At 39.2% G+C, this 17,943-nt stretch overlaps 1 protein-coding gene across 1 annotated transcript in view; it reads left to right on the forward strand.

The window, feature by feature from the left end:
* The window catches only part of LOC106912508 (uncharacterized), a 38,215-nt gene extending 22,843 nt beyond the window's left edge, over positions 1-15,372 (forward strand). The window contains exon 3 of the mRNA XM_014979338.2: positions 14,184-15,372. Within this exon, the coding sequence (XP_014834824.2) occupies positions 14,184-14,373 (190 nt within the window). The 3' untranslated portion in view covers positions 14,374-15,372. The remainder of the gene's footprint in view (positions 1-14,183) is intronic.
* Positions 15,373-17,943: the final 2,571 nt, after the last annotated feature.

Below are 17,943 nucleotides of genomic sequence, written 5' to 3' on the forward strand. Positions count from 1 at the left end.
GGAACAGGAAAGCAGTGCCTAATGTGGATGATGTGTCATATAAATACTAATCACACTCGAATCACATACACGGATCTTCAGGGATCTAAATTAGATCCCTGCAGCTCATTCACCACGCAGCCACTCTCAATCTCCTCCTGCTTGGCGCTGAGCCTCTGTCATTATCAGAGGCGATCAATAAATGAGATATTAAATGCTGAATCCAAACCTGAGATTTCTTTTCAACTTACTAATAGCGTCTGCTGCCTTACTCTGCCATAGAGGCCCAAAAACTGAGGGCTCCTGAATTTATTAAGGAATAAAGCATTGGTAAGTAATGCATCGCAGGCCAGTTATTAACACTTTTGAGTTTCCGGGAAGTAAAACAAAATCAATACAAAGTAGGTTTCTAGAAAGTATCTTTTTTACGGCCTTGCATAGCTTCTTCTAGTACAACCCAACATAGCTTGTGTTGCATTGTTTCTTATTTTGTCCTGCACTGGAGCACATGTCGTGGTGCTTTGACGCACCACAGTTTAATAGAGTGCGTGCAACAGGATAAAGGGGTGTAAAATTCTGGACTCTGCTGCATCAGGGCAGAATATGTCGTATTGATTGCGATGTACTTCATTATGGGGAGATAAATGTTCAATTTGATATACACACTCAATGAGTGGTTGAATAAGCTGGAGCCGAATCGATCAGAAAGCGGCTCATAGTGTCCATCGTTTGCAACCAACCTGAAGAATCCTCATCAATAAGTGTGATAAGTAATTATTCAGTAGAGATTATCTGCATAGCATGGAATAGAATTAAGTAATGTCATTGCTAAAACATTTGAGTAGTGCTCATGTCGATTAAGTTGCAGTAAAAATACATATTTCTCGTCCCATTTTATTTTGTAGAAGTGAAATGAAATTGTTTAAAAAAAAAATGCTGCAGCATTTCATGAAGGCAGCTGTAGTTGTTGTTTGGAAAGTCACTTCCTGTCTCATGCTGAAGCGTCTTTGGGCAAAACACAGAACTCTACGTTTCTTACAGATTGCCTGTCCTGGAGATTGGGGGAATGTTACTTAAACTCTAATAGCCCTTTGATTGGTCTGGGTAAACATCATGTTTGGGTGTTGAGAGTTACGACGCAATATTTGAGTTGGGATTTTGTTTAGTATTTTTATCCAAATCTGAAACCAGCTTGTTTTTTTTCTCTGACTTTGGAATCAAAGTCAAAATACAGTTTTTGGGGGGGTTTTTTATGCACAACTGTGCAAATGTCTTGAATTGTCCTTGAGATCAGAATCCTTGTTGATGATGGACAGACGATTAAAAGACATTGTCTTATAAAGGAGAAGCTACCTTGCAAGTTCTTGAGTTGCAAGTCACGCTGATCGAGTGGGGATACACAGAATGTGTTGCCCTTGGAGACGGAGACCTAGGAGGATGGCCGTTACACGAGGACGACTTTAACAACATGTGCATCCACTATAAGAGAAGGTTGTGTTTTTGTTTTTAATAAGCAGTACAGCGACGTCTAACTGAACATATTTGTAATGTTAGGCCTAAAATACTTAGTACAAGCTGCAAAGCAATGGCTCTGCTACTAAGCCTATATGGTGATGCTGTGGTGAATATATAAGCAGAAATTTGAATTGTTGTAGACTATCAGTGCAAATTGTCCAGTTCAGCAGCTGGACGTTACAGAGTTCCCAGGCCTTAAGAAAAGCAGGTGCTGGTTGTTTAAAGAAATCTTTTTATGGTACTATGAAGTCTTTACCATCTTCAGAACACGAATCTCTCATTTTACCATATAATCTATATTCACTCCTGACTCTCGTATATCATCAGTGCATTTGAAAATTCTCTCTCTTGTGGGTTTATAAAGGTCAGCTCTGCTGTCGCAGCTTGCTTATGGTTTTGTGGGATTTTTATAAGATGCATCATAATATCTAGAGTAAATATTGCATGTAACAGACATGAAATCAGGTTCCTAAAACCCTCATTCCTTCCTTACCTGTACAGTGACTCCCTGTAAACCTAACTCACAGTAGCCCTTTAACTTTGTGGCATCTGAAAAAGCTGGAAGAGGTGAAACAAAACCACATACACTCCATTCACGGAAAACGGAAAGCCCCAGTGTGTTAGTCTGTGCTCATCAGTGGTCCTAGAAGGAAATGGAAATGATTGATGCTATCTTGTAGTTGTTGTTTTTTTCAGGTGGCAAACTGCCATCATGCCGTCACACCTCTTTCTGTCACATCTCCTCAACAGCCACTCATCCATCAGAGGCTTCCGCTCCAGCAGCCGTCACTCAATAACCTCACTGTGTGCAGCCAGCCAGCACCTTTTGCTTTTTTTTTTTTTTTACTTCTTCTTCTAATTCACTTCAGCTGACTTGCTGCTCCTTTGCTTCGACGTCGCAATATTCTGGAAAAATAAAAAATAAAACAAAACAAAACAAAAAAAAAACAAACAAACAGTGGATCAACTTTTGCAATAAACAGAGAAGGTGTGCAGTTCTTTTGTTTTGCCCACTTGCTGAGCTCTGGGTGAATATCGATCGTAGGCGGTTGCCGAGGGAAAATCCTGGCTAGAATGTCGAGACAGACTGGGGAAACACACCTCGACACATATGCCGTGCTAAATTTGGGTTGCAGCAGCCCCAGGGGAGCTCAAAAGTAAATGTTTTTCTCATTAAAAGTCAACAAAAATCCACACGGTTTTTTTTTTGTTGTTTTTTTTCTCTTGCACAAAAAAATACCGTGTGGTAGTTTTTAGATTTACACCGAACACAACTGTAATGAAATTACTTGTGCTGGGATTCTTCGCACACAAAAGAAGGGTTGATTAACCATCCTGGTTCAAACTTTCCTGCTCAGCAGTCCAGAAACAGTGCTGTGTCTGCAAACTGCGGACATGGAAAAAGATTTACTGTTAAAGCGCCCGTTCTCGAAGTATTCACTAATAAATCACACATGGAAGTCAGCATTTTATGTTTCAAGTGGCATTTTAAAACCAATAAATCAATATTTTATGTTCTAGTAAAAAGTCACTTTATATTTAAATAACTTCTGTTTTTCCCCCTCATCATTACTAATTAAAGACTGATGTGGTAAATAAATTTAATTTGTATAGTTTTTTACGAAGTCACACCAATCATTCAATGCGTTTTTCACTTACAATGGTTTTCGGTCTTCCAGATTCAGTTTTCTTTCTTGCAGGTTTGTTGCACATTTATGGCAAACGAGGCTTTAAATTGAACTTAGATTTGTTCTCTAAATTTCAATTGTCACTACCTGCCTTTATCTGAGGCAGTCAGGATTGAAAGTAGGCCAGAATGTGAGCAGATCATGACTCTGACAGGTGATGCACTTCAAAACAAACAAGCAAACAAATAAATAACAAAAAATAATGAGAAAAATATTTGAACAAGGTCATGGTAACTCTTACAAGAGCGTGACATTGTCCTTGCATATCTGTCTCAGCTACCGTTTCTACTAAAACGCCACATTAGATAATCAGATGCACACAGCAGCCCCCAACAAAGGCATTTAGACAATAGCATGTGTGCTCAACCACCTCCTAAAGTAAACAAGTCATGACAGGGAATTCATAGCAAACAGGCTTTTTTTTTTTTATCCCTCTCAACAGACCCTGGATGCTCACGACTGCGAGGCTCCCCCCTGGCTTCTTGTTCAGAGTATGCAATCTTGTCTCATTTATGCACTTTGTACACCCCTCCTCTACCCGTTTCCTTTTTTTTTTCGTCATGTGAGCTCTCCGGATGACACAAGACACCGAGCACTGAAATGCAGGAGCAGGTCGGTCCTCCAGCCAGTGCAGGTACTCCGAGTTGCTGGCCTACATTTGCTTCTTCCTCCTCAGTCCTTATGCTCGGCTTCCTTACCATTCCTTTCTTGGCCTATTTATTTACAAAGCGGGGGGGATTTTCTTTGATCTCTCAAACCTTTCAGGTCCTTCGTCTCGTCTTTTTAAGCAAACACCGGTTTGCGTCATTTACTCGTACGGATGAGAAGAAACGTAATGAAATTAACCTCAGCTCCGCGGTGTCTTCCAGCCAAACTGCTCTCGGTCTATCATGGAAATCCATCTCTGGTGCTACTTGCCGGAGTCCACTATCATGTTTGTGAAGTCCTCTATCTTCAGATGTTTAATTAGATTTCTTTCTGGGCCCTTTGAGCTTGACAAATTACGGCCCTTTGAGCTCGATGAAAACTCAACTGATAACTCACCGGGTACACAGGGATTGATGGTGTTTCAGCAAAACTTTGTTATGCTGACTGGGTGTCATGTTTGAGATGCTGCTTTAATTATCTCGTGATCTTTAGATGTGATGTAATTCTTCAGGATAACAGCTTAATTAACGAAAGTTTATATTAGCTGCATGAGGCTGTCATCACGAGATGCCGATTTCATTGCATCCGTGCATCCGTCTGTCTGTCCGCCCATCCATCTTCAGTCAGGATCCAGCGGATAATCGGATAAAGTCATTCCTCGGCAGGCTGTTCCTGTGATTTAAATTCAGTGTTTAAATGCTAAAGCCTGCCTGACAGTGTTTCTATGCAATAACTACCAATTCATTGGCTGGCCCAAATGTTTCGGAGGAAACTTCAACTTCTTCTTCTTCTGCATTAGGGTCCTTTGTGGTGACCATACACACATAGCATGGGTGAACACATTTATTTACTTTGAAACAATAGCACTTGCTAATCCCACCTCTTTCTCTTCCTCTTGGCCTATTTATTTACAAAGCGGGGGGATTTTCTTTGATCTCTCAAACCTTTCAGGTCCTTCATCTCGTCTTTTTAAGCAAACAGCGGTTTGCGTCATTTACTCGTACGTAGTGCATGGATTTTAGAAAACCCTTATGATTATTTTCCTCCTCTCTTTATCGTTCCACTGTATTAAGCATGTCCTAATTTATGGACCTATTAGTTTTGGTATCTTTGCACATGCAGATTTCTTGGGACGTCATTCCAGTTGCTTTTGTCGACTATTGACAATTTTCTTTTAATATGTTAAAAACGTTATATTCCTGTCATACTGGAAACTGCCATGAAAGATCGAATCCTACATGTCAGAGTTCATCACTTATGTTTCCTGCCTTCTTTCTACTTTTTTTTTTGCTTTTTTTTTTTCTGCGTCTATAAAGCTCTCCTTTAAATGCGCAGCAGTGTCTTTCAGTCTTGCTGCGTTGCTGTTCCAAATGAGACGGTAATGGATGTAGGAAGGCATGATTTAATCACTGCATTTTACAATGTCTAAATTAAAAGGTCTTGTGGTAGACCCACATTTTCTCTGTTGCAATCAGAGGCAAATCCTTTGTTTGAGTTTAGAGTTGATGTTGGACTCTCGCTTCACATTTAAAGACTTTACCCTGGACCCTAAAGTTTGGTGGCTCGGCTGCTGCTGCTGGACATGAGGGAGTTCATTGTAAATTCATTCCTATAAAGATTTACTGCTGTCCCAAAAGTCTTCAGCAAATATACCTGCAGTAAATTTACCTTCAAGTTGAGCTTCCAGCCCCATGTAGACTTGTTGTCATTTGGATAAATGCAGGTAAATTTCAGAAGCGTGACAGCTGGGTCAGTAGACATAAGGTGGCTGATATAGAGGTAGAAGAGCAGTAAACAGAAGATGCCTCCGTTTGAAGAACTGGGGATTACTGACCTCATGTCAGAAATTATTTTTATCAGTCTTACTCACTGCCTGTCAGGAAGCAGCTCATCCGCAGAAACAAGAAAGACAATTGAGAGAGTATGAAGAAAACAAGTGTTTCACCACGGCCTCACCGTTCACACTCCCAACTTTCTCTATCAGTCGGAAATATGCATGTCGGGTTAATTGTTTCCTCTCAATTAGCCTTTCTTAAATTCTTTTTTTGTGTTTATCTGTGTTTGCCTTTAATAGAGCAAAGCAGAAACACACATGGCCTTTTAGGGGGGGAAAAAAAGTATCCTGGGAGAAACCGAGTGCCTCAAACAAAAAAAAAACTGGTAGATTCAGGGTTGCTTTGGATTTAAAGAAGCAAGTTGTTGTGGATTGGGGATGTGGTACGGATGCCTTCCAAACGTTTAGAGAGATGATTTTGGAGTATGTTAGGATGTGAATTATGTGGGAATCTTTCTATAAGGTTTACCTGAAAAATAAGACAAATAAAATAAATGGACACGCAACACCAATGACAATTCCACCTTGGAACTTTGTGCCGTATTTTTAAATTACTGAAGAGCAGCAAAGAGATTAAATGTGAAAAATAATGGCAGGGAAAGGACATCAGTTAGAGAGAATCTCAGCCTGTTTGGTGACGATTTGCTCCAGTAGAATACATTTCCTCGTTTTATCCAATGCGTTCTTTAAGTCAGTACAATCTGATAAGCGAATTAGAAGCAGTCTAATTCCTGCATCTCGCTCAAGGAGACTCCATCATTGGCGAATAACTCGTTATTAAACCTAACGCTCCAACTTTCTTTTCTGTGGCTACTATTCTAATACAAAAGTATGAGGAGGGAACAAATAGAGTGTTGGGATGTAAGTGGGGTCTGGAATTTCAGAGTGAAAAACGTGTCGTGATCTACGGTCACGGATCCTAACAGAGACTGAAAGCTCTTCTGACGAGATGCAAAGCTCTTCCCCCCCCCCCCCCCCAAGGATGTTCAGCCTATATGGTGGGAGAGAGAAAATTGGAAAGATATTTCATGTTGATTGCCTCTGCCCTACTATGTTTCAGCTGAAACCCTCTCTTCATAGAACGAGAGACGGAGGAGAAATGATGATCTCCTGCTGGTGCAGCTGAATGAATGTTTTATGGATGGCAGTATAAAAAAGAGATGAGGCTCTGTCCAGTTACTGTGCCTGAAATACAGTTTTAAAATATCATTTTCATCTAGTCAAATAGTAGCCCAAATCCATTCTGACTTTATCTAACATCCTAATTTACACAAAGTGCAGCGCGGTGCAGGTATCGTATATTTTCCGCCGGCTGCACGGCGACGGCGCGGCGCAAGCAGCAGCTTCGCCGATACAAATTCAACCGCCGACGTAAAGTTGTTCATCTCGAACGGTGAAGCTAATTCTCTCGCTTGTTTGTTTACCTTTAATTAACGGAATGACAATAAACAAACAACCTTGAATTTCGTAGCGTGGCGTAGCCACAAATCTGCTGATTCAAGCCCCTGTTGAGATGTGCCGCTGTAAAGCTCCCGGGCAAGGTCGCTGAACGACTGCAACCGGAGGGAGGCTTGTGTTTTAAATCTCCAAGGATAGAATAAAAAAATAAACGAGGTAAGGACACTCGGTAGGAAAAAGGTAACGTGCCGTTGACTGGAATAGCAACAAACTTGAGCTAATGAGGGCTGGCTTTGGACTCACTTTAATTTTTATGCTCAAATGCAGGTTTGTGTCAGAGAACAGAAACTATAAAGCAATTCCTTACCACATCGTGGTACGTGACCATTATTCATGCATGTGTAACCGGGTGGTTTTATTGGAAGATGTAGTTTACATCTAGTGGTTGTAAATTCCCACCGTGGTTTGGGCCTTTGAACACATCTAGGCCCCGTTCCCCACCGTCACTTCCGTTCACAGCCTTGTCGGGCTCATTAAGCATATAGGCACCGGGTGTGCACGCCAATCTGTGTGCGTTTGTTTGGTCCGTTGGTTGAGTTGGCTCTCAGGTCAGATGAGCGCTGGCGCCGTGCTCATCGGGTTGCTGTGAGTGTTCGGATCGTGGACATTTAATACTAGTAGGATAAATGGATTTTTATGTCACTACTCTACCTGTCTATTATTGTCAGCAGATGCGTCATTGTTTTCTTTGGGTATTGCAGATTGCTGCTGTTGCCTATTGTGCTCCCACAAACCATTCAGAACCACAAACCGTGCAGAACCAGAACAGCATAGCTCCTTATTTTTATTAGCGTGTTGGGCACAGCCTTAGGACGGGGTTGGGGCAGTGCGGGATTTGTTTTTCTTTTTTTCCTAACATTATTTTGTGTTTCTACTAATCTGGTTTGCATTCGTTTGGTTCCAATTGCTTCTAGTCTTGTCCTGGGTTTTTGAGCCTATTGCGTTTTAAATTAGAATAATAAAGTCTATTTTTAATATTGTAAAAGAATGTATAAATAAAACATATTTTGTATACTATTTCTGTTTCCTCATTCTCAGCCAGACCTACCTGGGTATCATTAATTGGGAAACTCTAGACCACTTGATATTTCAGTAGTCTACCAGTTGGCTTTAGGGCCACGTCCTCAGTCACAATCCGGGTTCTTTCCCCCGTGTTACACATGGAGTATAGACTAGCTTTCAGCCAAATAACCTCTTAATACATTCGATGAACTGGCAGCATTGAGTTTAGGAAAGTGGCTGAGGGATAATGGAAAGATTGAACTTTTTCTATCCCAAACCAATTAGTTAAATTTCTAATAACTTATCATTTTACGAACCATAAAAAAACCAATGAGTTCACAAAGCTGCTGCCGCAACCACGATCATTACAATCACATTTCATGTATTTTGCTCAGTCTCTGCACTGAACATTGGTTAGGATAAACCAATGTCCAATCCACAACTTCTCTAAGAGCTGGTTTTAATTCAACGAGGCTTGTAAAAAAAAAAAAAAAAAAAGAAAATATATTAAAAAATAGTTTGCCAAATTGACAGCTTGGTTGGAAGTGTGCACATCCCCAGGAATTGCAGAATAGCAGAGGAGTTGATAGACGAAGGAGCAAGGGCATGAGAATAAATGAGATTATTATTAGGTTTGTGAGGAGAAATATACCAGCACACAGGAAGTCACAAATGATCCAGGATGTGGGTGAATATGCTTCCATGTTAGTGATTGAGTAAAGATATAATGACCAGAGAAGTGAAAAAAAGAAAAAAAAATAACTCTGAAAGTTTAGTTTTATGGCTAAATCTCCCACACAGATTTTTTAAGGACTGAGAAACGGCCAGAATAATGAGATATATTTATGAATATTAGAGAGAAGGTGTCTTAGAAAACTTAAGTTAGTTCAAGTCCAATGAAGCACTTTAAAGTATAATGTTTGGTATCGATTATGTTTGATCAGATTTACTCCCAACTACTTATGTTCATCTGTTCCAGCTGGTGTGCCTAAATGCCAAAATCCAAATGTAAAATTTGAAAAATAAAAACATGTAACCCTTCATAATATACCCATAAAAAGTATTTGTTTTTATTTTATTCAGGTTTATGCAACCTCTAGAGCATTTAAAAGGAAGTTTCCTTCAACTAAAAAAAAAGATGGATTCTGAGATTCACATGTAATGTTCCTTTTTCTTTTCTTTGTTTTTTTGTTCTTTACCTTGAATCTTGCATAATCCTCCCATTCGAGTTGCTTTGCAAACAAAGAATAAGAAGCTGGCTTGCGTAACAGTGTTGAGCATTACCAAACACTGATGAAAGGTCGGTCTAAGCAATCAGGAGCTAAAAGCTGGTGACATATTGTGTTTGCCAAAGATCTTGAATGTGCAGCAACACTGAGCTGTTAAAGAGAGAGAGATTAAGACTCATAAACCATTCATTCTCATGAAGTTAATCTCAAATATAAATTATTTACATTTTGGCTGAGCAATATCTAGTCATGTGAAAGTGTGAAAGTATTAGGACGTCCCATTACATGTTTAATAAAAACTTATATATATATATATATATATATATATATATATATATATATATATATATATATATATATATATATATATATATATATATATATATATATATATCATATTTTTATGTCTAATTGTTTTTCGCCTGTGGAAAAGAAATGTATTTAAACATTACTGTTATGTGGCCTTTGGATGCCTGTTGTTCATGTTTTGGATCATGGTACGTCTGCATCTAAAATACCAAGTTGCATGATTTGCACATCTAACTTGCCCGTAGGCAGGACTTGAGTTTGTGGAAAGCCCGGAGCAAAAGAATCACAGAGATGTGAGCAGCGCACTAAAGAGGAGCAGTGGGGAGACCTATGTAAGGTTCACAGCTTCCTGCCTGCCACAGTTTGTGAACTCGGTGAGTAGATGGTTCTGGCTGAGGGTAGGAAGTGCGCCCCTCCCCTCCCCTCCGGCCCCCCACGGAGACCCTGTGCCTTGATCACACATTACCATGGTCCGAGGCTATTCATTTTCACAAAGGGAGAACACAGCGGAGGCAGGGGACGAGTCACAGAGGGGATCTTCAGGGAGCCGGGGTGTGTAGTGGCACAAATAGAGTGGCAGTGAAGATGAGAGAATAGTATATTTTATTTATCTGGGTTATTTCATTGCAGCACAACCCCACAGATAACTTCTATGACTTGTTTTCCTGCACACTGTTCCCTCATTTGACAGCTTTGGAGGATTTTTTTTTTTTTTTTCCACTGTGAAGGAGGAGTCCCGGCTGCCACACTGGAGTTTAGCTGAACGTTCCCCCCCCAAACTCCCCTCACCTGCTGTAAATATTGCAAAGGGAAGAAATCCTCTCCACCGCTCTTTGAACCCACACACTTTTCCACTGTTTACTTTGTCCACATCCACTCTGCTCGTATCGCGCCGCTCTCTGAAGTTCAAGGTTTCATTAGGTTTGCTGCGCATTAGAATAGCAGTGGGCATCCGTAGTAAAGTGGTTGAGTGACTGCGGGTGTGGGAGTTGTGGAGCGAGATGGATGCGAGTGCGAGAGTCCTCATTGTTCTCGCTTTAAAAACTTCGGTTCCTGCTGCTGAGCTCCGTCCTCGTTGCTTCCTCTGCAACATTTCTTTCCTTGTATCGTTGCCGAGGGAGTCCTCTTTATTTCCAGCATCTGCGCTGTGATGAGAAACACCAGCTAACTAGGCCACTGCATAATAAGCAAAAAAATAGCAGGGAAGAAAAGTGAATAAAAAAAAGGAAAAGAGGGAAGAAGAATCCGTTAATAGGGCGAATGCTTACTAAACATGTAACTGCTGACAAAACCAAGTCAGCAAGCTGATATTTTCCTCTTCCTGTATTGCAGATGCATTCGTTTATTATTGCTTACCTTTTACTGATGGCTTCCAAGGCAGCGCATCAGAGCTCACATCTCATTTTGTCAGTGAAGCCCCAAAGCTACGGCGCCACGTGACTATCGGTGCACCTTGCTGACTTGTTTTTTTTTTGGTGTCTGCATCGACTGCAACCCCAGAATCTCTGCTGTTGGAACTAGTCAGTGATATTCAGCCTCTCTGCACTTGATTTATTTTGTCAGTCTTCATTATGAACTGTAGAAGGTACCAGGTGTGGATTCATCAGTGTTTTTCACTGGTTCTTCCCACTTGAGGATCCATCTTTGCCCTATGAAAAGTGATGCGACTCAGTATTGAATGGATTACAAAATTTACGTAACTATCAGTAATGAGTTAAATACTCACTAATGGCCTGATGCAGTACAAAAAAAAATAAATAAAGAGGTGACTTATTGTAGTAATCATCTGCCAAAAGAAAAAAAACAAAACAAGACTAGACAGCTTTAAAATCATAAAGCAATTTAAAACGCTCTAAATTACTCAGAAATCAGTGTCTTCCTTTTTTTATTTTTCCGCCAAGATTTGACCAATATAAAAGTGTTTTATGCAGAAATGATGAGCCCTAAACTGTAAATGAAGACTGCAGGGAGTGAAATACACTTCGTTTTCATTCATGTGTTGAAAACCGAAGAGTCCAGATTTCAACCCTTCTGAAAACTTGATGTCGAAAAAGGCTTTAAATCTGTAACCTCACTCATCGTTTTGCAATTCCAGATCCTTAGAATAAATAAATGTGATTTGAGTTCAATCTTCTTTGAACCAGCAGCGGAAATCATTTTGGTTCCTTTTTAAACCAATATGGTTTAAAAACATATCGGTTTATCTTGCAATTGAATGTAAGATGTACATCAGCTTTACATCAGTTAGGAGCTGCTTCCTGTAGACACATTCATTTTTTTTTCTTAAAAAAAAAATAGAGGAAATATAAAGAAAATATGAGATGCACTTTGACGAACTAGGATTGGGGCAGAGTGCATTAAATGTGAGACATTTACCCAGTGGTTATTGGTTGAGCCCAAAGGTTTTTCTATGCACTTCAGGGTTTTTTTTTTTCCATAAGCTTTTGTTACTCCTCTTTGAGAAGATGTTTGGTTATGGGCTATGTTCTTTTTACTTTTGTTTTCAGCCCAGCATGACTTGGAAAACATTAAGATAACCCAATTTCTGCTCCTTTTCTCTAGACGAGTATATCTGCTCTTTACATCAAAGCAATTTGGAGTTGTGTCCTAACCATAGCTACGGGCGGGACTCATCACCCGATCTTAAAGAGCAACCGGGTTTCCTCAGGACACCCTGCATGTCTTCTTAATTTTGCAAGCATGGTTAGAGATGGGGCGAATCCAAATGAAATTAGATTTTCAAAAAAAAGGCTTTTGTTTCAGGTGGACATCCAAGGTGTTTCACTCCTTACACCTTGAATGTGGATGAAATTGACATTGTCAAACATGACTGGATTATGATCCACGTTTTTCTAGCCACCGAAAACTGTTAAGTGGCAAAGTAGAGAGAGAAAAAAAAAATCTCAAATTTTAAAGTTATTTCTGCCTTACCATTACAAATCTAAAGTTATGATGATAGGTACTGATACTCTAACTTAGTCAAAGGAGACTGAAAAGTTTTAGCTTTTCAGTGGCTAAAACCACCTCACCTAGACAGACACACAGACAGACAAAGACCCTCTGGAGTTTGAGATTGATGTTTATCGCTGCTGCTTCACCGTCAACAGCGAGTCAACATACAAATAATGTTTAAATTTCAGTAAGATATTGATAGGGCGCTACGTTAGCTTGATGTCCCCCGTCAAGGTGCGTCACCAACTTCATTCATTCTTCCAAAAGATCTCTAGATTCTTGTTTCCAATACAAAAGGTTTATATTGCCAGGTCTGATGCTGTTTGACTATTTCTCTTCCAAGGATCTCTAGAACCTTGTTAGATTATGGCGTAGCATTTTTTTGTAACTACATGAGATTTTAAATATCAATAGAGAAGCCAAGAATGACTGCTCAATTTTAAAAGAAATGGAAATGAGGAGGCATGACATTGTTAGAGTATTAATCCGAAATATCCAGCCAAATGTACACAGACATGGTTTAAACATAAAAGCTGTCATGGCCGTCTCAGTCTCATCCACTAATTTAAAAGAGGGGGTAACGATCAAGAGAGGTTCAACAAAGAGAAATGGTCAAAGATCCCTCTGTTCTCTGCAGCCTTGTGAAATGTTGCATGAGATGACAAAGAACCATCGAAAAAGGGGGTTTGGTGACAGCAGGGGTCCCACTAATTGTGACAATGGTGGTTTAAAAAAAATCAATTATTAAACATGGTTTCTTTTTACACACTGAATAAATGCACTTAAAGTCAAGGTTATATTTTCACCTTTTTTTTTTCTCCATTTTAATAAAATGATTTTTTTTTTTTTTTATTGTACATGCTGGTGCCAATGGGTGTGTATTGTATGTATGCCGAAAGGCCACCTGAAAGATTTTGCTCTTCCCAACTCTTCTTCAGAAATAGCTTCCTGATCAAGGTCAACCTCACTAATATGAAAACTTTCCGTTGTGGGTCATGACTCGGCACCACTCAGAATTACTTATGTGTTGTTTTGCAAGAAGAGGTTCATTTCAAAGAGCTATACGAAACGGGAACAACACTTGAAGAAACGTTCACAAGGACAAATAAAAAAAGATATATTAAAAAATCTGCACCGAGCTATGAATCCTTTGGAGAGATTGAACACAAAAACCCATGAGAAATATAGTGTATAATAAACCATTGCTGTAAACACATGCTGCTACAGTACTGTAAGTTGTTTTTGAAGAGAGATATTTTCACCCAAATTGGAAGCACAGGAAGGTGCATCGACCCCAAAGAGAGAGACTCAGTGAGGGATTTTAATGTTCTTCGATAAGTGTTTTCTAAGTATGTGATGTCGAGTAGCAATGTAATTTTTTGTCATTGTCTGTGTACATTTTTTGAAACACATTTCCATATAAAATTGTAATTCTAAGGCATAATTGATCCTGGGGAAGTTTACAGAAGATTGAGTGTTTCTTTGTTGTTTTTGTTTTTTCTGTCTGCTTCATGTGACCAAGAGAAAGAAATGCTGTTTTTTATATCTTTTTTTAAATCCTCTTTTCAGTGTGGAGCACGATTTCCGTCTGCAAGAAGGGCAGGTGGTACGAACTTGGAAGGTGGGCGACCCTCCAGAGGGCTCACCACAGACTCCCACCTCCCAGGCCGCAACACCTCACCAACAAGACTCTCCACAACTAATGCGACCCCCTGCCTCCGCCAAGAAGAACCGGAAGAAGTGCTTTTGGTTCCTCTGAGCGTCAGGGGATGGGGGGTGGGGGGGAAAGACATTTTGTTACTGTAATGCACCGCACACGCTTCTTTACAAAAAACAAAAATAAAAAAAAGTGACATTTGACTCTGTGAAGGGGAGGAAAAAAAAAACTGTGAAATTACCAGGAGGATTAAGATGCAAATAAATTACTATGAGGGAGAAACAGTTTTTAATCTGATTCTGTTAAGACATGATGGAAATGATTTCACCAGACTGCACATGTTGTTTCTGTTTGTTTGTTTTTTTTTAATTTTTTTTATGCATCTTCAGCATTTACAAATTTGATCCAGGGGCAGGATGGAGAAAAAAAAAACCCCACTGAAGTCAAGGAAATGCAAAAGTTTAGTCTGCCATATAACTCGTAGTCAGGAAGCTATTAGGAGACATAAAGAGAATATATACTGTCAAGGTATGGGAGCGAAGGGACAATACAGCAGATAAGAGAGCATATTTATTAAATGTTAAATTAGCAGAATTTATGGGGAAGGGGAGAAAGAGATTTTTCTTTTATGGACTAATGAGGGTCAGCACACCAGCTTTTATATCAAGGGACATTTAAAAGAAATTATGACCCGATTTAAAACTTTTATTATACTGTAACTGATGAAATATTACATGTGTCTACATGTACATACAGTGCTCACACACACACAAACAAGATCCCACATATTTACATAGAAAGTATATGTGAATTGATAAAAATGGTGAGTTGAGTTCTGTATGTATCAGAGCTGCTTGGATGCTTTATTTCAGATATGGATTAATGCTCTATAAAAGTATTTTACCACAGCTGCTTGGTGGATGTGTGGTTATTCATTCAGAAATAAAAAAAATAAAAAAATCAAGGAAAACATGAAAGTTAATGACAAAAGTGGAAATAACCTAAATGTTTACTGCTTTAAAACAAATCATCTTGTTTTTTTTTTTTAAACCATTGAAAAACAGCTACTTTAATAAAACATATTTCTCAGCAATTTGTGTAATGACTTCTGACCTAAGTTAAATGCTATTACGTGTTTATTTAAGCAAATCTGCGTAAAGAGTTCTTAGAACAGGAAGGCCACAACGATCAGCATCCTCCGCTCATAAATACCGTAGGTGAACAGTATGAATATACTTCATTTTAATCCAAGATCAAGGTTTAAAGGGAAATGTCATTTACTGGCAAAAATGCAGAGGAGGAATGAAGATGAAAATAAACAACTTTACTCAAAACAGATGTTCAAAAATATGTTAAAACTAAAGATACAAGGAGGAATCTTGGAATGACAGGATGATCTTACCAAGAGCTGACTAACGGGTATTCATGTTGAAGAGTTGATTAAACGAGGAGCAGGTGGTTGATTAGAAAGTGAGTGAACACAAGCAAGTGAATTTGAACTGAGAAAGAAGAAATGTCTGACAGAAGACAAAGGGAACAGAGAGCAGAATATAAAATACATTTAAAATACGAAAATGCAGCAAAATACAAAACCAAAGTCCCAAATATCATGATAGGAACAGCAGCACGCTTCAAATAAACACACATATCACTTTCTAATAATAAATAGCTGAACAACTGGATAAACTCAGAGGATATGGCGCATCAATCTTGTCATAACATCACCTAAATCGATTCAAATGGTTGCACTGTGAACTTGATTACATGCTGTCATGTATGTTAACTTTAAAGCTGCCATATATGCTGGTGTTTTACACAAACATTTGTTTTTACTTAAATCAATGAAGGAGACTTTTTTGAGGACATCAAGTTTTGTTTTTTAGTCTTTAAACATGTATTTTTTATTTTATTTTGTTATCCTACACAGTGCACATATTTTACAACATGGCATGGAACACAAAGTTTTCTGGTCATAAATAAAAACTGCTTTAATAAAATCATTTATCAGATTAGAAATGAGATAAAGCTGACTTCAACTTTTATCACTTTTGGTTAAATCAAGTTGCATTGGTCTATTGCACATTTGACAATGTTGTATATATTTTTTCACTATCAGCTACTGGTTTTTCAGACAGTTTTACGTCATATAAGATGTCATATAAATGACAGATGTGCACCAGTGCTACAGAACTGATGCAAGTTTTGCTCAAACGACAGTTACCTAGTAACAGCGTATCTTATAGTAAGGCATGGAAATGCACTGACTGAGATTCACTCATATCCAAATGTTGAATGTTTCAATTATTGGCAGCCTGACCTACTTTTTGATTAGTTTTGCTCCACTTGGAGGCACTGATGGAGCATTAAATTTCTGTCCCCACATGGTCCGTTGAGTCTTAACGAAAAACAGACAGTTACGTCTACGTCAAATTTTACTCCATACATTGATTGTAAATATCAGATCATACTCAGAAAGCATTGAATGAACCGATGAAAAGCGTCTAGAGGGGTCCCCCTGGTTTCACCTGTTCACTTTCTTGCACCTTCGTCTTTCGTTGGTAGCAAAGAGATTTCATGCAATAACTCAGTGTTTTATAAGAACAAGAGAACAAGTGACGTGTTATTTAAAGCCAAATATGGCCTCTTGTTCCATCGTAGCTAACTGCTTACACTAGCAAAGGCTCAGATTATTGTTTTCTAAACCACTTGAATGGTTTGGGAGACGTTAGTCATCCATCACCTCTCCTTTTTCGTCTTCATTTAAGTGCAACCCATTGAAATATAAATGCAAGTTTGATCATAATTCATCATTTTAAGCCTAATTATGATTTCCAGGAAGATTTCTTGATGGAATTTAAGCGAAAGAGGCTTTTCATTCCTCAGATAGCAGCTCAGACAGCCCACTTTCATGGACACTCCAGGGCAAATCTTAGGAAATTAAGCCTCAGCTGTTTGATGGCAGTGAGAAGCCCCAAATATTGCTACTTAGTAATTCATGACACACATAAGCTGCTTCTCAAAGGCTCTGAGGTGGTATGAAATCCTAATTTAATTCAAAACTTTGCAAAGCGCTCGCTTTTGGTTTGTTTGCCTGCTTGCACTGCTGTCACTTTTCCTCCCTGACTTAAACAAAACAGATAAAAGGCAAACTGCTCTGTCTTGGCAAAAAAAACAACAACAAAAAAAGGTTATGGACGGGAAAGAGGTTTCAGGCGTGCATTTAAGCCAGAAGTTTGTGATCCCGGGACTTATAAGTTTCTTGTTTGTCATTTTTCAGGGCTCACAAGGCTTGAGCACACATCCCTGTGTGACTACACATGTGAATACACACACACATACACACACATGCATCAATCTAAGCTTGTCTCAACAGAAGGCCTGGTTCACCGACTTAACTCTAACCTGCTGTTCTGCACTGAGGTGTGGAGGTTGGAAAGCTCTAGCTGCACGTACCGCAGCTTCAAAATAAGCAACACAATGGTGCACGCGTGCACACACACACGCACACACCCACACAAAATTGCGTAGAATCTCACTGCTAACATATTGTTCCCAGACTAACACAATGCATTATCTCCCCCGCAGTTGTTCCTCTCTCCATCTCAACCAGGCACAGGCTGCCGTCCTGGTAACTCCGTGTGTGCCTTGCAATGCTGAGAGGAGTGTAGAGAT

Source organism: Poecilia mexicana, unplaced genomic scaffold (assembly GCF_051168715.1).
Source record: "Poecilia mexicana isolate PSO_F unplaced genomic scaffold, ASM5116871v1 scaffold_12, whole genome shotgun sequence".
In the NCBI taxonomy this organism is placed as follows: Eukaryota; Metazoa; Chordata; class Actinopteri; order Cyprinodontiformes; family Poeciliidae; genus Poecilia; species Poecilia mexicana.